The 25,692-nt window shown below is 40.1% G+C and overlaps 2 protein-coding genes and 1 pseudogene across 6 annotated transcripts in view; all 3 read left to right on the top strand.

The window, feature by feature from the left end:
- The window catches only part of NHSL2 (NHS like 2), a 256,157-nt gene that overhangs the window by 97,044 nt on the left and 133,421 nt on the right, over window positions 1–25,692 (top strand). The gene's annotated exons all lie outside the window — the stretch shown is intronic.
- Window positions 3,890–4,053, top strand: LOC132536048 (small nucleolar RNA SNORA70; annotated as a pseudogene).
- LOC107523324 (large ribosomal subunit protein uL16-like) lies at window positions 4,086–4,453 on the top strand. Its single transcript, XM_016193861.2, has one exon. The coding sequence runs from the start codon at window positions 4,120–4,122 to the stop codon at window positions 4,420–4,422; it is 303 nt and encodes a 100-aa protein (XP_016049347.2). The 5' UTR covers window positions 4,086–4,119; the 3' UTR covers window positions 4,423–4,453.

Here is a 25,692-nt window from a genome sequence, read left to right as displayed (position 1 = left end):
GTAGGGATTGGCCTGTTCAAGCTATCTACTTTCTCTTGGGTGAAGGTTGGCAGATGATATGATTCTAAGAATTCATGTATTTCATCTAGGTTATGCAATTTATTTGCACAGAGATGTTCATAATGTTCTCGTATGCTCTTTTGTACCTCTGAATCATCAATTATAATTTTACCTCTCCTGTTCCAGATCATTTTTATCAAAGCATTGTTCTCTCTTTTTCTTGGTGAGCCTAGTCACTGATTTATCTATTTTATCTATCCTTTTGAACGACTACCTCTGAGTTACATTAATCTGTTGAATTGTCTTTCTGCTTTCTGTTTCATTAATTTCTGTCCTCATTTTAACTATTGCCCTCCTCCCACTGACTTTTAGGTTCTTTGTTGGTCCTTTTCTAGTTGGTTCATTTTTAGTGTTAGCTAGTTTACTTGAGATCTTTTTTCTTTGTTAATGTGGGCTTGTATCTCTATGGTCTTTAACATTAGAACTGACTTTTTCTGCATCCCACAGGGTCTTTTAGCTGGCCTATTCATTTTCACTGTTCTCCAATTAATTGCTAAGTTGTCTTTTGATTTTGGTGATGACCTAGGTAATATTCAAAAGCATATTGTTTAGTTTCTATATTTTGGGGTGTTTCTTTTTGTGATGATTTCTAACCTCAGCCTCATAGTCAGAAAATGTTTTTTTGTGATTTCAATATTCACATACTTATTAAGGCTGCCTTTGTGTCCCAACATAAGGTCAATCCTCAAGAATGTTTCATGCACACTTGAGAAAAATTAATTATTTATTTCTTTTGGAGTGAAATATTCTGTATATATCTGTTAAGTCTATCTTGTCTATGACTTCACCTAAGGCCAGTATTTCTTTTTTTATTTTTAAAAAATATTTATTTTTTTATTTTCCCTTTTGTTGCCCTTGTTTTATTGTTGTAATTATTATTATTGATGTTACTGATGTCATCATTGTTGGACAGGACAGAGAGAAATGGAAAGAGGAGAGGAAGACAGGGGGGAGAGAAAGAGAGACACCTGCAGACCTGCTCCACCACCTGAGAAGCAACTCCCCTGTGGGTGCAGGGCTAGGGGCTTGAACTGGGATCCTTACATGGGTCCTTGCGCTTTGCACCATATGCGCTTAACCCGCTCCCTACCACCCAACTCCCAGGCCAGTATTTCTTTTTTTATTTTTATTTCTTTTTTATTTAAGAAAGGATTAATTAACAAAATCATAGGGTAGGAGGAGTACAACTCCACACAATTCCCACCACCCAATCTCCATATCCTACCCCCTCCCCCGATAGTTTTCCCATTCTCTATCCCTCTGGGAGCATGGACCCAGGGTCCTTGTGGGTTGTAGAAGGTGGAAGGTCTGGCTTCTGTAATTGCTTCCCTGCTGAACATGGGCGTTGACTGGTCAGTCCATGCTCCCAGTCTGCCTCTCTCTTTCCCTAGTAGGGTGTGTCTCTGGGGAAGCTGAGCTCCAGGACACATTGGTGGGGTTTTCAATCCAGGGAAGCCTGGATAGCAACCTGATGGCATCTGGAACCTGGTGATTGAAAAGAGAGTTAACATACAAAGCCAAATAAATTGTTGAGCAATCATGGACCCAAAGCTTGGAATAGTGAAGAGGAAGTGTTAGGGAGGTACTCACTGCAAACTCTAGTGTACTTCTGCTTTCGGGTATATAGTTTGCAGTAGTTTATGGATACGTGTGAACATAAGCTCTCTCTCAAAGAAACTGGTGTATATCTAGGTTTTGGGACTTTGTTAGAAAGTGAACCACCTGAGATGAAATTAGAGTGTACTATAAAAGGAAAGGTCTCACCCGAGTAATGAAGCTGAAGGGTTGTCATTCCACACGTGAAGTCTCTGGACACAGTCTGAGGTGAAGCATGTTGAGGTGGCAATCGTTGCATTGCATACGTTGTGGTCGGCGGATGCAATATTATTTGATATGGATTGGGAGAGGCATACGGGAAAGTGGGCCCTATCCAAGTGTTCCAGGACTGGGGGAGGTAGGGGCTCTATAGTGGAGATGGGAGGTTCCTGCTGTCTTAGGGTTCAAAAAGACAATCGATAGTTAATGTTATCATCACATTATTTGGTAATTGGGTTAACTTTGAAAAGTCCTTTTGTTAGGGTTTGCTGTACAGTACCCAGTATCTTGTATATAGCTGTGCTATTGGATGCTTCTAATCTACTTGGTCTAGGCTTTTGAGAGAGTCCACATATGAAATACACAGCCTATATATTAAAAAGATGCAGTTTGTGTTTTGAAAAACTTTGAGACATACAATTGATTTTCCCCCTCTCATATTAATTAACTAGTGATTTATATGTCTACATTTTGCTAGGAGTGTACATAAACACCATTCCCACCACCAAAAGACTGTGACCCATCCCTCCCACCCACTCCCACCCCCCACTGGTCCAGGAAGCTTCATGTCTACCCCTCACCACAGGACTTTTACTTTGGTGCCCTACTTACAATTTGGTCAGGTCCTGCTTTTAGTTTCCCTTTCAGATCTTCTTAGTCAACTTCTGTTGATGAGTGGGATCATCCCATACTCATATTTATCTTTCTGACTCAGCTCACTTAACATAATTCCTTCTAGCTCTGTCCAAGATGGGTCAGAGAAGGTGGGTTCATTGTTATTGATGGCTGCATAGTATTCCATTGTGTATATATACCATAGCTTTCTCAGCCACTCATCTGGTGTTGGGCACCTGGGTTGCTTCCAGGTTTTAGCTATTATGAATTGTGCTTCTATGAACATAGGAGTACACACCTCTTTTTGGTTGGGTGTTATGGAGTCCTTGGGGTATAACCCCAGGAGAGGAATTACTGGATCATATGGAAGGTCCATGTCTAGCCTTCTGAGAGTTTTCCAGACTGCTCTCCACAGAAGCTGTACCAATTTACATTCCCACCAGCAATGTAAAAGGGTTCCTCTGTCCCCACAACCTCTCCAGCATTTGTTGCTGCTGTCCTTTTTGATGTATGCCATTCTTACAGGAGTGAGGTGGTATCTTAGTGTTGTCTTAATTTGCATTTCTCTGACAATCAGTGACCTAGAGTAGTTTTTCATATGTTTGTTAGCCTTTTGGATCTCCTCTGTAGTGAATGTTTTGTTCATATCCTCTGCCCATTTTTGGATGGGGTCATTTGCTTTTTTGGTGCTAAGTTTGCTGAGCTCTTTATATATTTTGGTGATTAGTTTCTTGTCTGATGTCTGGCATGTGAAGATCTTCTCCCATTCTGTGAGGGGTCTCTCTGTTTAATAGTTTCTTTGGATGTGCAGAAGCTTTTCAATTTGATGTAGTCCCATTGGTTTGTTTCTGCTTTAGTCTTCCTTGCAATTGGGTTTGATTCATCAAAGATGTCCTTGAGGTGTAGGTGGGAAAGTGTTTTACCAATGTTTTCCTCCAAGTATTTGATTGTTTCTGGTCTGACATCTAGGTCTTTGATCCATTTGGAGTTGATTTTTGTTTCTGGTGAGATAAAGTGGTTCAATTTCATTCTTCTGCATGTTTCAACCCAGTTTTCCCAGCACCATTTATTGAAGAGAGCCTCCTTCTTCCATTTAATGCTTTGAGGCCAGTATTTCTTTTCTTGATTTTTTTTGTCCCAATAATCTATCTTTTGCTATGAATGATGTGTTAAGGTCTCCTACGAGGAGAAGGATTTGAAAGTGTAAGAACCAGGCCTGATGACTGTATTGACTCTGAGAATCACTACAAGGAATACTCCCTATGGCGAAGGCTCTAAAACTTGGGAACACCTCCAGATGAGGCTGCACAAGAGACTCACTGACTTGCACAGTCCTTCTGAGATCTTTAAGCAGATTACTTCCGTCAATATTGAGTCAGGATTGAGATTGAAGTCACCATTGCAGATGCTTAAATCAACCTTTTAAATAAATTGGTAACTTAGTTAAAAATAATAATAATCCCCATGACACCCGGTGTGCTGTGGCTGCAGACAGCAGCCTCCTGGGTAGTGTATGCAGCCTTTTGCTTGTATAGGCTGCCCTAAGGGAACCTGGAGACAGCTCTTCCTACTCTGTGTTCGTTTTATGCCTGACCTCCTGCTGTCCCTAACCTTAGGCTCCAGACAGGGATGCGAGGTGCTTTTGGGAAGCCCCAGGGCACCGTGGCCAGAGTCCACATTGGCCAGGTCATCATGTCCATCCACACCAAGCTGAAGAACAAAGAAAATGTGATTGAGGCCCTGTGCAGGGCCAAGTTCAAATTCCCTGGACGCCAGAAGATCCACATCGCCAAGAAGTGGGACTTCACCAAGTTTAACACAGATGAATTTGGAGACATGGTGGCTGAAAAGCACCTCATCCCAGACGGCTGTGGAGTCAAATACATCCCCAACCACGTCCCCCTGGACAAGTGGTGGGCCCTGCACTCCTGAGAGCCTCAGAGGTGCCCCTTAATCAATGACAATAAATCAAGATTCTGCTTAAAAAAAATAATTAAATAAATTGGGTTGAAGTAAGATGGTAATTGATGGTGCCCATGGAGCAGTAAATATGCTAAAACTTAACCACAAATGCAAAAAGACAATGGTTTCACATCCTCCACCTAATTCCTCCTTTCATGCCACTTTAAAATAATGAAGAGTAAAGAATGGGGGGGCGGGTAAAGTGATGGTTAAGAAAAAAAAATTCCATGGCTCCAAAGTCTCAGATTCAGCCTCCAGGACCATCATAAGCTTGAACTGAGCAGTGCTCTGGTATCTTTCTCTCTCTATCTCTCTCATTAAAATAAAACAAATAAAATATATATTTTATAAAATAATGAAAACAAAAAATAGTTAAGGTTAATGTCAAATTATAGTAGGGGATCAGAGAAATAGCACAAAGGTTGTGGGTAAAACTTTCATGTCTGAGGCTCCAAGGTCCCAGATTCTATCTCTGGCACCACCATAAACTAGAGCTGAGCAGTGCTCCAGTAAAAGTTTTAAAAAAATAGTCTAAAATCTATTTTAGGCTTAGATCTAGAAGAAAGTTCAATGAGAGCCCACTACTATTCAATTCAAGAAGGAGGATTACCTCAGGATCTGTATATCCCTTCTTATTAGCCCACATCTTATTATTATTATTTTGCTGTCAATGTCTCCCTTGAAGTCAGTAAGCACTTGTTTTGTATATTTGGGTAGACTCATATTGGGAACATATATATTGATGATAGTTTTGTCTTCCTGTTGGATTAATCCTCTGACAAAAACGTGGTGTCCATGTGTGTCTCTTTTCACCTTCTTTGCCTGAAAGTTTAATTTCTCTGAGAGCATCATAGCTGTTCCTGCCCTCCTGTCTTCATTATTTTCTTGGGATACCTTATTACAGCCTGTCACCCAGAGGTTCTGTTTATCTTTCTTTTGGATGTGTGTTTCCTGAAGACATAAAACAGATGGATTTTTTAAAAATATTTATTTATTTATGAGAAAGATAGAAGGAGAGAGAGAGAGAAAGACCCAGACATGATTCTGGTACATGTGCTGTGAGGGATTGAACTCAGGACCTCATGACCGACAGTCCAATGCTTTATCCACTGTGACATGTCCCAGACTACTAGATCATGCTTTTTAATCCATTTATTCACTATGAATCTTTTGACAGATAAATTTAAGCCATTCACACTTAGTGTGATTATTGATAAATGTGGCTTACTTATGGCCATTTTGGTTTTTGTTTCAAGGTTTTTTTATGTTCCTGTTGACTCTTTTCCTGTTTATTTCTGCTTATTACTTTATGTGGATGGTTTTCTATAATGGTTTTGCCTACTGTACATACATTTCCTATTTGTCTCTGTGCTATATTTTGTGTTGTTTTGTGATGTGAGGACATGAAGGTGTGGGGAGGGTGGGAGTGTGAGAAGGTGAAGGTGTGGGGAGGTAGATGTTAAGAAGGCACACATGAAAATATAATCAAACCATGACAACTGAGAGAGTATAGTGGTGAGGCTTGATGCAATCCAGGAGGCCTGTTGCCAGATAAGATCCTCATCCTCATATCCAACAGCTGCATAGTGCCACAGCATAGGGGCGTTCCATGATTTACTTTCCCAGTTCCCTGATGTAGGGTCTTTCAAGTTCCCTCCTCCTTTCCACATTATAGCTTATGTGGGTCTCGGTCTCTCTCTCTCTCTCTCTCTCTCTCTCTCTCTCTCTCTCTCTCTTTCTCTACCAGAGCACTGATCAGGGACTCCGAAGCCTCAGGCAAGAGAGTCTTTGCATAACCATTATACTATCTACCCTTGCCCAGTCAGGTATATCTTGATACAAGCATCTTGTATTAGGTTATTTCCTTGACATTTACTTGTCCACACTAAATTCACAGGTCAAAGGATATAAACATATATTTATTTGTCATTTCTAGGGAGTCACTGCTCTGGGCTGACTTTTTTTTTTTTTTTGTAGATAAACAAACACCATAGTGGTAAAGTTTCCTTCAGGGTTGTGAGGATGGGACTCAAGCCTAGGCTGTGCACATGGTAAAGCAGCACACTATTAAGTGAGATATTTTTTTTAAAAATATTTATTTATTTATTTATTTTCCTTTTGTTTTTGCCCTTGTTGTTTTATTGTTGTAGTCATTATTGTTGTTGTTATTGATGCCTTCGTTGTTGGATAGGACAGAGAGAAATGGAGAGAGGAGGGGGAGACAGGGAGAGAGAAAGATAGACACCTGCAGACCTGCTTCACCACTTATGAAGAGACTCCCCTGCAGGTGGGAAGTCGGGGGCTTGAACCGAGACCCTTATGCCGGTCCTTGTGCTTTGCGCCACCTGCGCTTAACCGCTGCGCTACCGCCCGACTCGACTCCCGAGATATTTTATTGAATGAAATAAACATTAAAAAAATGTTGGTTATCACTGGAGCTTTAATACTCCAGGACAACTTTTCAGATAGAAAGACAAAGATATAGAGACAAAGACACCACAACACTGAAGCTTGAACCCAGATCATGCCCATGACATAGTACACTATCCAAATGAGCTATCTTACAGGTTCAATACACACACTTGTAGTATTTTTGAAACTCATTGCTTAACTTCCCTGCACAAAGGGTGTAATGATTTACATGTGAATGTTCTCTAATAAAGTTTAAAGTGCCTGAATAATCATGCTCTCTCTTCAATTCTTTGCTGAGAAAGTGTGTAACGGACTTTATAATATTGGGGAAACATTTCCTCTGATTCAAGGAGAAAGGCTGCTATAAATAATATCAGTCACAGTCAGTCAACTTTTGGGTTATTGAATATCTGTAGAAATTTTTACTTTTATATATTTTCTACATGCAGAAAATTTTAAGTTCTCCACTATTTAACCATTCATTATTTGTTATGACTCTTCACCAGGTACCTTTGTTTCCCCCCTTATCCTGGTTCCTTTTTTGCAGGTCTAACTTGGAATTTCCTTCGCCCTCTTGTGAGCAACAAAGTTCTCATGCATGTGCAATCTCACTGCTCCAGAATATTTTTTCATACACACACACACACACACACACACACACACACACCAAGACAGAGAGACAATGAGAGGGGTAGACACCACAGTATCATAGCTTTAGGGGCTACACATGGTGAAGCACACACCCTACAAAGTGAATTATCTCTTTGGCCTTAATTTGGGCTCTTCCCAAGTTCTGGGTGTATGTTTGTAACTTTTTTTTGGAATAAGTTAAGGCATAAGTAATTTTTTACAGAAATATTTGGACCTTTCCAACATAATCCTCAAGCAGGATAGGCAGGAGGCATGCAAAAGACGCCTCGAGGGAAAATAAAAAAAGACAAAAACCCCAAAACTTAAATGGATATCAATCAATTTCTAGGCTCCATGCATCAAAGTTGAGGCCTTCAGAATCAAAACAAGCAAATGTATTTAGTCCTCAAGTTCCCATGGCAACTTTACAGGCCCCCTGGTAAAGATGGAGTAGTCCAGTTTGATTATGATTTGAATAGCGCTTGCCTGAGCCTGTAGATGCTTGGGGACTTTCCATTGATGGAGAGCTCTGGATTTAGGCTTAATTGAAAATGTCATTGCCAAGGAGAAGTGAAAGGTATACACTGGAAATGAAGTGACAGGAAGGTAGCACAATGATAACTGAAGTCAGCTCTCACTTTTCTTTTCTTCCTCTTTATCCCTACCCTCAGGAAGAAGGAAGTTAGGAAGCAGAAGGTGGGAACAAAAGTGGGAGTGATCCACACCTGCTGTTTTATTTTCAATGGGGCTGAAAAAGTAATTGAGGTGCAGGCTGGGGGAAGGTGGCCTCATTAGTATATTTAAAGCCTAAGCTTAATTGATTGCTTTTGCCTTCACTGAATAAAGTCTGTACAAACTGTGGGGAGTGAGTGGGCCTACTTGAAGCATAAGGCAAGGTTGGTGAATGCTACCCTCACCACAAGAGAATGATACAGAGAAGTATTTATTTAATCTGGGTAAAGCAAAAGTTTTCTAAGCATAAAAATCACAGAGAAAAGAGGCAGCAGACACAGCAGTATCATAAAACCAAGAAAACAAACAAGTTAGTGTGTCCTAAAGCACATCAAACCAAAAATTAAAGTCAAGAAATAGCAAACTGGGAAATAAAGGTTTCTGCATCACAGGACAGAAATGGCTCATAATATATTGATCATAAAGAGAGTTTCTAGTGACAAGATCTTTACCAATAAGTAAAATAGTCTCCATGTTTTACTTTTATAATCAAAACAGCCAAGTCTATTTAAGAAAAGAAGAGACCAGAAGAGCATGTTCATTCTCTAATAATAAGAATGTTCTAAAAAGTTACAGATTATAGATTGGCTCAGGTAGTAATTCATGAGAATTTAAAGTTAATAGGGGTATATATTAACATCATTCTTGCCACCAAAGGTCTGTGTCCCTACCCCCACCCCCCTATAATGAAGTTGAAAATCTACCCTTCCCTCCCCCAGAGTAGACCGGGGGAAAAGAATATTAAATGGTTTTTGAAAAATGATTATTGATGGAGTATTGCACCAAAGTAAAAGACTCTTGGGAGAAAGCCTCTTAGGATTTGCTTGCTTTTCTTCATGCTTCTCTTGATCCCTACCATTTGATACTGCATCTTTATATCTCAACCAAGTCAATACAATCAGTGCAACCTTGCCATGTTTCACTTGAGACTGTGTCCAGAGACACCAGACCTAGGATGTCAACCCTCCAGCTCTAATACTCTGCCACCAAGTTGCAGGCACTACCAGGACACCATCCTGACCTCCAATGGCAGATGACCTAACCAATGTGTCCAGGAACCTCACCTCCCCAGTGCCTGATTCCACTAGGGAAAGACAAAAATAGGCTGGCGGTATGGATCGACCTGTCAACGCCCATATTCAGTGGAGAAGCAATTACAGAAGCCAGAACTTCCACGTTCTGCACCCCATTAATAATTTTTCCATACTTCCAGAGGAATAAAGAATAGGGAACCCTCCAATGGAGGTGAAAGGATACAGAATTCTGGTGGTGGAAAACTTTATGGAACTGTACCTATCTTGTCCTACAGTCTTGTTAGTCATTATTAAATCACTAACAAAAGAAAAAGAAAAATGATTATTACAATAGGGGGATGTAAGAGGAAATCTTTTTTAATTTTGATTTATAAAAAGGAAACACTGACAAAAAAAACATAGGATAAGAGGGGTACATCTCCACACAATTCCCACCATCAGAACTCCATATCCCTGATAGCTTTCCTATTCTTTATCCCTCTGGGGGTATGGGCCAAGGGACATTATGGGGTGCAAAAGGTGGAAGGTCTGGCTTCTGTAATTGCTTCCCCACTGAACATGGGCCCTGACAGGTCGATCCATACTCCCAGCCTGTCTCTCTTTCTCTAGTGTGGCGGGGCTCTGGGGAAGCAGGGCTCTAGGACACATTGGTGGGGTCATCTGCCCAGGGAAGTCTGGTTGGCATCATGGTAGCATCTGGAACCTGGTGGCTGAAAAAAGAGTTAACATACAAAGCCAAACAAATTGTTGGCTAATCATGACTTAAAGGCTGGAATGGTTCAGATGAAGAGTTGGGAGGTCTCCATTTTGTAGATAGTTAGTAGGCCTATTTTAGTTATATTCCAAAGGGCCCATGACTATACTAGTTTTTTGAGCCTAACATCTCATATGCAGATGGATCTAAGTTATTGTCTGGGGAGATGATGTCATGGCTGGAAAAAGGACCATAAATCTGGATCAGGGAAGAGAGTAGCTCTCAAATATGGGAAAAGTATATAAATATTATTGACTGTAAGCCCCATCAACTTGATCTGATCTGGGACCCATATTCAGCTTAGGAACCTACATGACCTCTGCATCCCTGTAGATCTGAGCTCACATTCTGTGGTCAGAAGTAGAAATGTTCCAAGCTGCTTCAGTTTCAGGACCCATCTTCCTCAGGTGGAACATAGAGTATGTTGTCCATCCTCCCTTCGGAAGTTGGAACATTCTCTGCCATTGTTGATCCATGTTGAGGGCAAGGTCTTATGAGGGCCAACAAAGAGGTCTATTGTGTTGTTCCTGATAGAGATGACCAGTAACAATGGAGAGAAGGACTTATTTGAGGTCTAGGCTCATCATGTCTGTTTGGGAATCTTGGGACTCCCCGACTAGGGCCCCAGCTGTTAGGGTGGCCTGATAGTGACTAAAGAGTCATCATTAAAGTATGCCAGTCTCTTGTCCTTATTCATCTTTTGCAGAAGAGGACATCTTCTAAAGATAATATGACTATTGAAACCATAGCCATAGATTAGCAGTAGTTGCATGGTCACTGCCCCAAACATTGGACAAGACAACAAAAAATTACCTGAAATCTCATAAAATTACAACTGTACTTCTGAAGAAACACACTTAGGTAAAGGTGGTGCAGACATGAATAACCAGTGAGTGAAGAGAGAGAGAGAGAGATTCTCAGTACAGAACAAGCTGTGCATGCCAGTAGCCAACACCATCTTGGTAGCGATGCAATAGAGCACATTGCCAGCTTCAGGAAGGAGGGAAATTTCTAGATCTTTAACCTGTGATATGAAGGGTATCAGGATGCTGAAATGTTTACAAGGACTTTCCAGTGTGTCAGGGAAAAACCTGGATGAGAACTAAAGATATGTGTCCTGTTTTTGCCCTTACGGATGACTTATGGGAGGGTAAATTGGTTCCTGGAAAGTGGTTGGCAAAGTACATCCTCCTTTTTTTTAGTACTAAGGAGAAAACAGTTTCCACACAGTGTTAATTCTCAGAGATCTGGGTACAGGCTGAAACACCAGCGAGATCTTATACACTGGAGGCACAAATAGTACCAGTGACACTAAGTAGAATCTCCTACCACCACCCCCATACAATATATAAACAGAAAATACAATGCTGTAGCCACAGTGTTATATATTGGATCGACAACAGAAAACATGTGAAATGTGCAAGCTGAAGTGTAAATAAACTACGGTTATGGCAGAGTTTACCTGTACACAGAAGTTCTCCAGGAATATACATAACTCAAGGATATCTCAGAAAAATAATTTATAAAACTCATAAGGAAGCATGGCCATGGAGTAACAGAGAACAGAACCAATCTTCCCCAAAACAGCAAATATTTACAACTATCACACTTAACAAAACTCACCAACTACAGCTGAAACATCCACAGAAGAACTGCAGCCTCAGGTGGGTGCTCACACATGTGGTTGGGGTGAGAAGGAAAGGAAACCAAACACAAAGAATTGAGAGTTCCTTGCCTCTTACAGTGGAGAAATTGGGGACTCAGAATTCTGGTGATAGGAACAGTACAGAGTTGTACCTCTATTATCCTGTAATTTTGTAAATAAATATTAAATCACTAATAAAAATTTAAAAAAAGAACTAAGAGTTCCAACAGAGGATTGTGCCATTCCCCACTCCAACCCTCACGTGCAGCAGTAGCCAAAACAACACACAACTTTTAATGAGATGATTGGTAGTAGAATAGAACCAGGAACACAACAACAGGGAAAAACAGACACAGGAAAGGGGAGAGCAAAATAGACAGAGGGATACAATCAAATGTTGGTGAATCAAGGCTAAGTTAAAAAAAATATTGTATATATTGTATATTAGACACAATACTCAGCCTTTAGGTCATGATTAGTCAACAATTTGTTTGGCTTTATATGTTGTCTCTTTTTTCTGTGAACTTCAGCAATCAGGAGGCCATTGGCCACCTAGTCCAGCACATGTTGGATAAACTGACAGGTGGCAGAAAACAAATAGCCTAGCTACTTCTTTCTCTGACTCTCTCCAACAATCTCTACTTCTGTACAGCATCAGAGCTCTTTAAATACTAGATTGATTTCTGCCTCCCATCCACTCTGTCTTTGTTTGCACTTGAAAGCATAGTGAAATAAACTGTGCTACATGCTATTACCTACCCTTGCAATGTCTTCCACAAATTTTTAGTATTTATTTCATTTTCCTCTGCAATCTCAGCTCCCATCCCCCCCTCTAGTGGGTAGTTTTATATTTTGGAAACATGGGTATCTTTTTTAAAAAAGTGTAAATGTGTGTTTTAATTTACATAAAGTATTGATGCTTATATTCTTTTTCTTGTCTCTCAACAGTCTAGTTTTTCAACAATTTTTTGAGATTTTTCAATGTGCACATTCAGTTTATTATGTATGACACAGCATGCATCAGCCTCATTTCACTGCTCTGTTCCTCTAAGACTGCATGTCTTGGTCCCACAAATTCTCTATCACTACAGATGACACTACAATAAATCCTCCTTAAGGCAAGAATTTTCCTAAACTAGGGGTTCTTAAAGTATAGTGTGAATATCCCAGGAGTTACTGAGATTTGAGAGAAGCTTAAGGTCAGAGCTGTTTTCATGGTAATGCTAGAAACTCATTTGCCTTTTTCTTAAGACTGTTGTTTGCATAGAACTGCTGGCTCATTAGTGTGTATGAAGGAAGTAACACTAAGCTCTGGTGACATAGTATACTATGCATCACATGAAAATGCCTTATGATTCAGCAATACCACTCTTAAGCATTTATCCAAAGGACATGAGAAGAATAATTCAAAAAAACACATTCACCCCTGCGTTCATAGCTACATTGTTCACAATCCTCAAATAGTGGAAGCAACCTAAATCTAAATATCCATAGATCAGTGACGGAATGAATTGTGGGGCATGCATTCAATGGAATACCACTCAGCAATTAAAAAGGAATGAGATTGTGTCCTTCGGGACAAAATGGATGGAACTGAAGGTGATTTTGCCTTGTGAAGTGTGGAAGTGAAAAACAAACTACTGATGGTTTCACTCATATGTGGAATACAGAGAACTGAATCACATGCATTTGAAAAAATGTGACCAAAGTGTGTCTAAGTATTTATGAAAACTGTTGTTGGAGAACTCCTGATTATAGACCCCTGAATTATAATACCTGTTATTTCTCTTAATTATTCTTCTTTTTTTCTTTTTTATTTATTTATGCCCTTTTGTTGCCCTTGTTGTTTTATTGTTGTAGTTATTATTGATGTCGTTGTTGTTGGATAGAACAGAGAGAAAGGAGAGAGGAGGGGAAGACAGAGAGGGGGAGAGAAAGACAGACACCTGCAGACCTGCTTCACCGCCTGTGAAGGGACCTGCCTGCAGGTGGGGAGCCAGGGGCTCAAACCGGGATCCTGACGCTGGTCCTTGAGCTTAGCGCCACCTGCACTTAACCCGCTGCGCTACAGCCCGACTCCCTCTCTTAATTATTAATAGCTATGTGTTATACCAGAAATGTCAGAAATTCCATGCTCTGTCATTTTGTCTCCAGCCACCAGGGGTATTTTGGCCATATCAGAGTAAACACAGATAGTGATAAACAGGTTTTCAGGCTAACAGGAACCCTGTCTTATCTGATATCCCCGAATTATGTATTTGGGGGTGAGGTCAGGCTTTTCAGAGTAAACATAGAATTTGATATAATCAGTAGGTAACAAGTGTGATAAAGAGTCATCTACACACTATCAGACAGATCATTCAATTATGAATGCCCTTAATATGTTTATGTATACCCTAAAGATGTTTATGCTTGACATATCTGTATGCACACATACCCAATAAATAGAGAGTGTGAATCCACATGAGGACTAGGAAGACGCATATGGGAGACATTTCAGCAGACCCTTCCTGTGAGAGGTATGCCATGAGGCTGCCACTCCTTAAATAAGCCAGACCTTCCACCTTCTGCACTCCATAATGACCCTGGGTCCATACTCCCACAGCGTTAAAGAATAGGAAGGCTATCAGGGGAGGGGATGGGATATAGAGCTCTGGTGGTGGGAATTGTACCCTCTTATCCTATGGTCTTGTCAGTGTTTCTATTTTATAAATAAATAAATTTTAAAAATTAAAAAATAAATAAACCTCTTCTATCTCACTACAAATGGTTCAGTGAAGTTTATTTCTCAACCCTGAGGCAAGAATGAAACTCTGGTCCCCAGCATCCAGAGAACACCAGAAGTTTTTCAATAAACTATTGTGGGGTTTTTTTACGGGGGGGCTTGGGGATCACAGAAATTTGGTGGTGGATCTCATAATCTTATAAACCACTCTGAAATCATATGAGAGAGAGAGAGAGAGAGGAGAGAAGAAGGAGGAGGAGGAAGAGAAGGAGAAGAAGAAGAGAGAAGAGGAGGAGGAGAAGGAGAAGAGGAAGGAAGGAAGGAAGGAAGGAAGGAAGGAAGGAAGGAAGGAAGGAAGGAAGGAAGGGAGGGAGGGAGGGAGGAAATGAGGTCAAGCAGTGGTTCACCCAGTAGTGCACACATTACACATTTGGGGGTGGGGAGACATAACAAGTGGTATAGCAGTGCTGCAAGTCTCTTTTTCTCTACCCTTTTCTCTTCCCTTCCCTCACTGTTACTTTCTGCCTCTATAAAAAAGGAGAGGAAGAGGGGAAAAAAAAGCAAAGATAATACTATCCATAATCCCAACATCAAAGACAATTGCTATTAGACTATCAATGCAGTCTTACAGAGCACTTCCTATAAATACACACACACACACACACACACACTTAAGAGTGACTATGATAAATCAGCAACAAATGTTAATTTTTATTATATCTTGACCCTCAAGTTCAGGGTTTTTGAATATTCTGTGTAATTGAGTGGGCAAATGCTCCTACATGCTAAGGTATATAGATCTAGTTTTTGTGCAGTCATTTGAAGTATGAGGGAAACAGGCCTCTTCTCTCATGGAAAACCATTTTTATTTGGAAGAATGACAGACAAAACTATGACTTTTGTGAAGGATACTTGGCACATATTTTCTCAAAGATCAACAATGTGAACCTATCAAGGAAAACAGCTGACAGTGTTGTTACCAAAGATAAAACCTGAACTTTCAATTAAAAAAAAAATTGGAATTTTGGAAAACTTGTTTCTGCCAATTAGGGCTTGACAAGTTCCCAATATTCAATGTCTTCCACTACCGGCACCATAATTCTTTATGGCCTGTCATGATTATTGAGTCCTTTTTCAGGGATAACTTCTATTACGTTGAATCTGCATGCAAGCTATTGTGAGCAGTACAGTGATGAAATAGTAGTTCATATATCCTTTCATATTAATGTTTTATGTACTTTAGGTAAATGCCTGGGAGTGGAACTACACAATCACTAGGTTCTTCATTATAATTACTTTAAGGACTATACGTACCATTTTCCACAGGGACTAATGTTCACTATAGCTGACATTACTGAGTACTGATTACATGCTATTTCTTTTTAATTTTTTAATTTCTTTATTGGGGGATTAACGTTTTACATTTTACAGTAAATACAATAGTTTGTATATGCATAACATTTCTCAGTTTTACACATAATAATACAACCTCCACAAGGTCTTCTGTCATCCTTCTTGGACCTGTATTTCCCACCACCCCTACCCCAGAGTCTTTTACTTTGGTACAATACGCCAATTACAGTTCAGGTTCTACTTGTGTTTTCTCTTCTGATCTTGTTTTTCAACTTTGGCCTGAGAGTGAGATCATCCCATAGTCATCTTAATATTTCTGACGTATTCCACATAACATGATTTCTTCAAGCTCCATCCAAGATGGGCTGAAAACAGTGAAGTCACCATTTTTAATAGCTGAGTACTATTCCATTGTGTATATATACCACAACTTGCTCAGCCACTCATCTGTTGTTGGGCACATGGGTTGCTTCCAGGTTTAGGCTATAAAAAGTTGTGCTCCTATGAACATAGGTATACACAAATCTTTTTGGATGGGTGTGTTGGGTTCCTTAGGATATATCCCCAGGAAAAGAATTACAGGATCATAGGGTAGGTCCATTTCTAGCCTTCTGAGAGTTCTCCAGACTGCTCTCCACAGGAGTTGGAACAATTTACATTCCCACCAAAGTGCAGGAGGTTGGACCAATTGACATTCCCACCAGCAGTGTAGGAGGGTTCCTTTGACCCCACAACCTCTCCAGCATTAGTTGATGCTACCATTTCTCATATATGACATTCTCACAGGAGTGAAGTGGTATCTCATTGTTGTCATTACTTGCATTTCTCTGACAATCAAAGACTTGTAGCATTTTTCATGTGTTTCTCAGCCTTTTGGATCTCTTCTGTGGTGAATATTCTGTCCATGTCCTCCCCCCACTTTTGGATGGGGTCATTTGTTTTCTTGTTCTTGAGTTTGGCAAGCTCTTTATATATGTTGGTTATTAAATTCTTGTCTGATGTATGGCATGTAAAGATCTTCTTCCATTCTGCGAAGGGTCTCTTTGTTTGGGTATTGATATCTTTTGCTGTGCAGAAGATTTTTAATGTAATGTAGTCCCATAGGTTTATACTTGCCTTAGTCTTCTCCGTAACTGGATTCATTAAATTGAAGATGTCTTTAAAATTTAAGCGGAGGGCGGGGGAGATAGCATAATGGTTATGCAAACAGACTCTCATGCCTGAGATTGAACCTAAATCCCAGGTTCAATCCCCCGCACGAAGCCAGAGCTGAGCAGTGCTCTGGTGTTTCTCTGTGTGTGTCTCTCTCTCTGCATTTCTCTCAGAAATAAAATAAATAATAAAAATATTTTTTTTTAAATTAAGCGGAAAATAGTTCTGCCAATATTTTTCTCTAAGTATCTGATAGTTTCTGGTCTAACATCTAGGTCCTTGATCCACTTGGAATTTACTTTTGTGTTTGGTGAATTACAGTGGTTCAATTTCATTCTTCTACATGTTTCAACCCATTTTTTTCCAACACCATTTGTTGAAGAGACTCTGCTTTCCCATTTAATAATCTGGGCATGTTTGTCAAAGATGAGATGTTCATAGGTGTGGGGGCTTACTTCTGGGCTCTCAATTCTATTCCACTGGTCAGTATGTCCATTCATGTTCCAGTACCAAGCAGTTTTGATGACAATGGCCCTATAATACAATTTGAGATCTGGGAGTGTGATGACTGCAGTTCTGTTCTTTCTTCTCAAGATTGTTTTGGCAATTCTAAGTCTTTTCTGGTTCCAGATGAACATTTGCAGCATTTGTTCCATTCTCCTAAAAATGTGTTTGGGATATTGATAGGGATAGCATTAAATCTGTATATGGCTCTGGGTAGTATACTCATTTTGATGATGTTAATTCTTCCAAACCCATGAACATGAAATATTTTTCCACTTCTTTGTGTCTTTTTCTATTTCCTTGAGTAGTGACTCATAATTTTCAGTATACAAATCTTTCACTTCTTTGCTAAGGTTTATTCCTAGAAATTTTATTGTTTTTGTTCCTATAGTAAAAGGAATTGATTTCTGGAATTCATCTTCTTCTAATTTAGTATTTGCATAGAGGAATGCCACTGTCTTTTGTATGTTAATTTTGTAGCTTGACACCTTATTGTATTGCCTGATGATTTCCAAAAGCTTCTTGCTGGATTCTTTAGGTTTTTTTTTCTCTATTGTTGTAGTTATTATTGTTGTTGTTATTGATGTCGTCATTGTTAGATAGGACAGAGAGAAATGGAGAGAGGAGGGGAAGACAGAGAAGCTGAGAGAAAGATAGACACTTGTGGACCTGCTTCATGGCCTGCGAAGTGACTCTCCTGCAGGTGGGAAGCCTGGGGCTCTTACTGGGATCCTTGAGCTGGTCCTTGAGCTTTGTGCCAGGTGCGCTTAACCCTTTGTGCTACCGCCTGATGCCCTCTTTAGGTTTGTCTATGTATATAATCATGGCATCTGCAAATAGGGGGAGTTTGATATCTTCTCTTCCAACCTATATACCTTTAATTCCTTGCTCCTGCTTGATATCTATGGCAAGAACTTCCAGAGCTATGTTGAATAGTTACTGTGATAGTGGGCATCCCTGTCTAGTACCTGATCTGAGGGGAAATACTTCCAGTTTTTCACCATTGAGTATGATGTTGGATGTAGGCTTGCTATATATAGACTTCACTATCCTCAGGAATTTTCCATCTATTCTCATTTTTGTAGCATTTTGATCATAAAGGGATGTTGGATTTTGTCAAAGGTGTTCTCTGCATCTATTGATATGACCATGTGGTTTTTTGTTTGATTTTATTGATGTGGTGGATCACATTGATTAAGTTATGTATATTAAACCAACCTTGAATCCCTGGAATAAACCCCATTTGGTCATGATGAACAATTTTTTTAATATACTGCTGTATATGGTTGGCTAGAATTTTGTTCAATATTTTAGCATCCATGTTCATCAGAGATATTGGTCTGTAGTTTTCTTTTTTGGTTGTGTCCCTGTCTGCTTTTGGTATCAGAGTGATGTTGGCTTCATAGAAGCTGGAAGGGAGTATTCTTGTCTCTTCAACTTCTGGAAGATTTTTTACAAGTAGAGGTATTATCTCTTCCTTGAAGGTTTTGTAGAATTAATTTGTAAAACCATCCAGGACTTTTATTCTTGGGAAGGCTTTTGATAATTGTTTCAATTTTGTTGGCTGTGTTGGGCCTACTCATATTATCTAGTTCCTCTTTATTTAATTTTGGAAGTTCGTAGGTATCTAGGAAATCAGCCATTTCTTCCAGGTTCTCTAGCTTGGTGGCATATAGTTGCTCAAAGAAGCCTAGCATGATATGTTGAATTTCTCTGGTGTCTGTTGTGATATCTCCTCTTTCATTTATGATCTGGTTTATTTGGGTTTTCTTCCTTTTTTGTTTTGTGAGCCTGGCTAAAGTTTTGTCAATTTTGTTCACTCTTTCCAGGAACCAACATTTACTTTTGTTATCTTTTGTGTGTTTTTCTTATTTTAAATGTGTTTTATTTCTGCCCTAATTTTAGTTATTTTTTGTCCTTCTGGTTGCTTTAGGGTTCCTTTGTTCTTCTTCAAGGTCTTTAAGGTGTGCGATCAGGTTGCTTATTAGAGCTTTGTCTTGCTTCCTAATGTGTGCTTGTATGGCTATGAACTTCCCTCTCAGTAGTACAGCCTTAGCTGTGTCCCAAATATTTTAATAGCTTATGTCTTCATTTTCATTGAACTCTAGAAACATTTTGATCTCTTCCTTTATTTCCTCTTTGACCCAGTAGTTGTTAAGGAGTGTTGAGCTTCCACATTTTGGGACTATTACTAATATTTTGTTTACTGTTAAGTGTTAGTTGAATTCCACTGTGGTCTGAGAGGATGCTTGGTATGATTTCAGTGCTCTTGAATTTGCTGATGCTGTCTTTGTAGCCTTACATATGGTCTATCCTTGAGAATGACCCATGTGTACTTGAGTAGAATGTGTATTCCAGTTTCTTGGAGTCAATGATTCTGAAAATGTCCAATAGTTCTAGTTTATCTATCTCCTCATTTAGCTCCCTCATTTTTTTATTGATTTTCTGCCAGTATGATCTGTCAAGCTAAGAGAGTGGGGTGTTGAAGTACCCTACTATTACTGTATTGCTGTTAATATATTTTTGTAGCTCTTTCAGTAGATGTTTGATGTATTTAGATGGCTTCTCCTTGGGTGCATAGATGTTAATAATTGTTAAGTCCTTTGATTGTCTGATCCTCTGAACATTAAGTAGTGTCCATCCCTATCTTTTTTAATTTTATTGATTTTAAAGTCTGTCATGTCAGATATGAGAATAGCTGTTCCTGCCCCTTTTGTGGGCCATTGGCTTGTATTATAGTTTTCTATTCTTTCTCTTTGAGTCTGTGTTTGTCTTGTTGAGTTAGGTGTGTTTCCTGTAGACAGCATTTTGTTAGGTTGTGTTTTCTGATCCATCTTCTTACTCTGTGCCTTTTAATAGGCCTGAGCCATTGACATTTATTAATATCATAGTTTGAAGATGTTTTAATGCCATTATTGAAGATTTTTAGGGTGTTCTGATATATGATATGTTTATGGTTATCTTACTGTTTATAGGAGACCTTTCAGCACTTCTTTCAGGGCAGGATTGATGATAGTTGATTTTTTCAACTATTGCTTTTTTGATCAGGATTTTATGCCTCTATATAGTCTGAGTGACAGTCTAGCTGGATATGGTAGTCTTGGTTGAAAGCCTTTCTCATTGAGTACCGGGTAGATATCTTGCCATTGTATTCTGGCCTGTAGTGTTTGTGTGGAAAAATATGCTGCTTATCAGATGGGTTTCCCTCTGTAGGTGACTCTTTGGCTTTCCCTTTCAGCCTTCAGGATCCTTTCTTTATTCTTATTCCTTTTCATTCTAAATATGAGGTGTTTCAGTATCTTTAAGTCTGGGTTAATTCTGTTTGGGATTCTCTTGACTTCTTGAACCTTTATGTCTTGTATGTTGTCTATACTAGAGAAGTTCTCAGCTATTATGTCCTAAAGAAATACTTTCTTTTCCTCCATCTTTTTCTTCCTCTGGTAAGCCAGTAATGCATCTATTATTTATTTTGAAGTTATCCCATATGTCTCTGTTGTTTTTAGTATCTCTTAATCTCTTTTTGAGATTTCTTACTTCTCTTTTTTATTTATTTTCCCTTTTGTTGCCCTTTTTTAAATTGTTGTTGTTGTTGTTGTTGATGTTGTTGTTAGATAGGACAGAGAGAAATAGAGAGAGAAGGGGAAGACAGAGAGGGGGAGAGAATGATAGACACCTGCAGACCTGTTTCACCACCTGTGAAGTGACTCCTCTGCAGGTGGGAAACCAGGGTCTGGAACCAGGATCCTTATGCCGGTCCTTGAGCTTTGCACCACGTGTGCTTAACCTGCTTCACTACTGCCCGACTCCCCTCTTACATTTTTTGTTTTCTCTAATTTGTCCTTGATCTTGCTAATTCTGTCTTCAGCCTCATTTATTCTATTCTCTCTATCCTCTACTGTTTTATGGAGTTAGTCTATTTTGTTACCCTGTTCTGATACTGTTTTAGCTTGTTCAGTTACTTGTGTTCTTAGTTCAGATAGTTCAGCTTTCAGCTCTCTATTAACCTTGAGGTAATTAATGTTTTCTCCCAGAGTCTTATTTGTTGTTTCTGCATTTCTGATGACAATTCTTTCAAACTCTTTACTCATTCCTGTGACTATTTCCTTAACTAGTGTTTTGATATTGACCTATTATTTTATGCTTCAATCTTTGGGGGGGGGGGCTTTTAGCTGAATTCTTATCCTGGTTCATTTCTCCAACATTTCTTCTTGTTGGTTTAACCATTCTATATAGTATGTTATGAGTTTTCTCTCTCAGTACTTTTCAAATTACTGATCACTCTTGCCTGGATGTCTTATGTCTAAGTAAGGTACTTAAAGAGTTCACAGTTGTGGAAACTAACAGTTGTTTCAATATTATTTCAATCCCTGAGTTGGAGCACAGTAGCTGTTAAAGACTCTTTTGTTCTCTTTCTTCCCTGTAGGTTATGGGAGCCTGAGGGCTTTTAAACTCTAAGTAGGCTTCTTAGCTTAATCCCTCACTCCTGACCAAGAGATAAATCAGGGTGGGGAAGAGGTAGCACAGTGGTTATGCAAAGAGTCTCTCACAGCCCAAGGATCCAAAGCTCCAGGCTCAATTCATCTCTGCCAAGCCAGGCAGCACTACTGGGCCCTGAGAGATTCTAAACAAGTCCTGTTTATAGTCTGTATGTTCTGAAGCAATTATTCACCACATTATCATCAGGAGAACGAAGTAGAAAGGCTCCCACTCTGCAGCCCCACTGCTAGGCCACCAACTCTTCTCCTGAGTTTTCTCGTCAGTTCTCTGTTCCCAGATGTCAGCACAGGCCCTCCTCCTTGCTGCTCCAGCTCTGAAGGCAGTAGCAATGGAGGCTTACAATTGCATTTGGTGAGTCTTAAGGGAGTCCTCTCCTACCTTCAGCAGTCTTTCTGTTGGTAAAACATACTGGAGGTGGTGCCTCAACCGGTAAACTGCTGGACTGTTATCAGCTGCTCAGTCTCTCCTTAGGCTCCTCTCTGTCCACGAGCCACATGTGTTTGCACTCACTGGTGGTTTGGTGGGTTCCTGAAGTCATTCTAGTCCTGTCTTGTTGCAGTATCAGGTGGTCTCTTTTGGTATTCCTAGTTGACCCGGGAGAGGAGAGGAGAGGAGAGGAGAGGAGAGGAGAGGAGAGGAGAGGAGAGGAGAGGAGAGGAGAGGAGAGGAGAGGAGAGGAGAGGAGAGGAGAGGAGAGGAGAGAACATGCTATTTCTTATCTGATACCTCTCTGTTTCTCTAACAACCCCAAGCCAGTGTCATCCTCAACTTACTGATGAAGGAACTGAGGTCTTGAAGAGGTCTTTCAGTGAGTTCTGGTTTTTATTGAGTGGCTGATGCTGTTGACTGGCTACGGAAGAAGGGCAAACGCTAGAAGAAGAAGAATTGAGTGGCTGCTTGTAGAGCCCCTGCAGGACATTTAATTGTCTAAGATAGCATGAGGACAGCACCTGGAATCACTTGTAGTCATGCTTCTCCTCCACACAGGAGAAGTAAGTGCATCTGAGGTCAGACATTTGAAGCCTATGTTAGAGACCCTAGTCTGAAGTCCATGGCCAGCTATTAGATCTTAAGCACATTCCTTAACTCTTCTTAGTGTCAGTTTTATTATTTTCAATGGTGATGATAATAGTAGCTCCCTTTTAAGTTTGTGATGAAGATGAGCTATGAGGAATGCAAGGAATCTAACACCAGCAATGCTGATGCACTTCCCTCCTTCCCTGGCACCCAGGAACAGTATAGCATGGTCCAACTGACACACTATCTGGCCTCAAGTGCTGTGTTCAGTCACTGGCACCACTAAAGCAAACCACTGCCCTCTGTGGGCTTTAGTTTTATTCTATACTTAAAGAGAGTATACATAAAAGGACTAAAGCACAAAAGATTTGTTTTATAAACATTAGGTACTTCTATTTATTTCAATTTTTTAAAATTATTTATTTTCCCTTTTGTTGCCCTTGTTGGTTTATTGTTGTTGTAATTATTATTGTTGTTCTTGTTGGATAGGACAGAGAGAAATGGAGAGGGGAGGGTAAGACAGAGAGGAGAAGAGAAAGATAGACACCTGCAGACCTACTTCACCACTTGTGGAGCAACCCCCCTGCAGATGGGGAGCTGGGGGCTCCAACTGGGATCCTTATACAGGTCCTTGCGTTTTGCACCAAGTGTGCTTAACCCACTCACTGTACCACCACCCGGCCCCCAGGTACTTCTATTTTCTAGCCATTCGCAAAAGAACACTGGATGATCTTACTTATAGAAGGATGTTAAGAAACGAAGGAAGAAAAGAGAGAAACAGATTGAAGCTTGAGCTGGTTGGGGTGTACCACAGTAAAGTAAAGGACTCTGGACTGGGGGTGGCGAATGGCATTGGGTAGCCAGTGCATGCTGATGGAGGAGAACTTAAGTTGGTGGTGGGAGTGGTATGCAGACATCTATCACAGGAAGGTAAGATACTTTACCTATATGTCAACTACTATCAGGCAAATTATTATTTCTCTAATAATATTTATTTCATTTTAATTTATTTATCTAATTTCATTTTATTCTCACCAGAGTACTGCACAGCTCTGGTTTATGGTGGTTCTGGGGGTTGAACCTGGACCCTTTGGTGTGTCAGGCAAGAAAATCTTTTTGCATAACCAGTATGCTATCTTCCCAGCCCCAAATAAGATGATTTTTAAAAAGGAAAGAAAGAAGAAACAAAAAATAAAGGAGAGAGAGAGTTGGGGAAAGGGCCAGGTCATGACAAACTGTGATGCTGTGTTTGGTGGTATTTGGGCATAACCAGCAATAGAAGGCATTTCTGGAAGACATAGGCCTTAGATCCTAAAAGCCCAGGATTCCCCATCAACATGGACAAACCAGCTCCCTGTTCCTACCCCCACATGCCCCCATCCCAGCCTCTGGGAGATAGCCCCACATGCTAGGGCCTCTGCTGAGGCAGACCTTGAGCTGATTCAGGCTCCCAGCTGCCTGTTGCCATGGTAATGCTTTAGCACACTTTGGCATGGTGACAGAAATGCTAGGCTTCACTAACAAAGTGCTCTTTAAAGGACTTCCTGTCTTTGGCAGAAACAATTCCATCTTCTTTTTCACAGAGATGACTTTGGGGGCTGCGAGCAATTGGTAAGTCAGGTCCCCTGTCTTGCTTTGTGCCCCTGGATTTTCCTTGAAGGCACAGTTGGCACATTCTTATCTTTCAGTTTCCAAATATAGCTTCTCCACCCTCCGCCATCCACTCCCCCCTCCAAAGGGAAGAATGGTTTTTCCCATAATTACTGTTCTGGTTAACGCAGCATGTTTAGGAAAATTGGACAGTGTGACAGTTCTAATCACCGATCTGCCCTTGGCTGGGTCGAAGAGTCTTCAATGCCCTTGCACTTACTCAGGATGTCCAGTGAGTGATTTTCAGGATGAGACAGGAAGCCTCTGGCAAATATTTCTTTGGAGCAGGAAGCAGAACTCTAGGTAGAATGGAAAGGAAGTCAGGCAGACCTGGGTGAATTCAACTTTCATCACTTACAAATGATGTGACCCTGCATAAGCTATTTGACTTCCCTTGATTTCAGTTTCCACATATGCTCAGTGGGAATAACTATTTTGGCCACACAAGGGCTATATAGGTGGAAATATAATGTATATAACATATATGTGCCATTTTTAGTTATTTTAATTATTTATTTGAGAGAGAGAGACTAGAACACTGCTTATCTCTGGCTTATAATGGTGCTGGGAACAGAACCCTGGACCTTGAAGCCTCAGGCATTAAAGTCTTTTGCATAACCATTATGCTATCTCCCCAGCCCAGCTACACCTGCTTTTTTCTTGCTGTTTCTTTTGCCTAGTCCTAGTCTATCACCTGTTGTCTCAACCTACATTCTAATTTCCTGATTTTCACATTTCTAGTTGAACCCTCTCCAGCTCCCTGTACACTTAACAGTCATGGAGGCATTCAAATTTTTTTAAAAAAAATATTTATGACTATTATTCTTATTTGGATAGAGATAGAGCAAAAAGGGGGAGATAGAGAGGGAGAGGGAAAGAGGGACACCTGTGGCACTGTTTTACCTCTTGTGAAGCTTCCTTCTACAGGTGGAAGGGGCTTGAACCCAGGTCTTTTCACACGATAGCATATTCACTCAACTGGGTACCCCACCAACTAATTCCTCATCTGAAAAAAAAATTAAGTCAGGTTCCATTATTCCCTTCCTTAAAACTCTGTAGTGGCTTCCCATTGCTCTTCAGATAACACTTTCCTTTCTCCCCTATCACCTCCTCTCCCCTAGATATACTGGCTTCC

Source organism: Erinaceus europaeus, chromosome X, assembly GCF_950295315.1.
Source record: "Erinaceus europaeus chromosome X, mEriEur2.1, whole genome shotgun sequence".
NCBI lineage: Eukaryota > Metazoa > Chordata > Mammalia > Eulipotyphla > Erinaceidae > Erinaceus > Erinaceus europaeus.
This window is presented reverse-complemented; position numbering and strand designations above follow the sequence as displayed.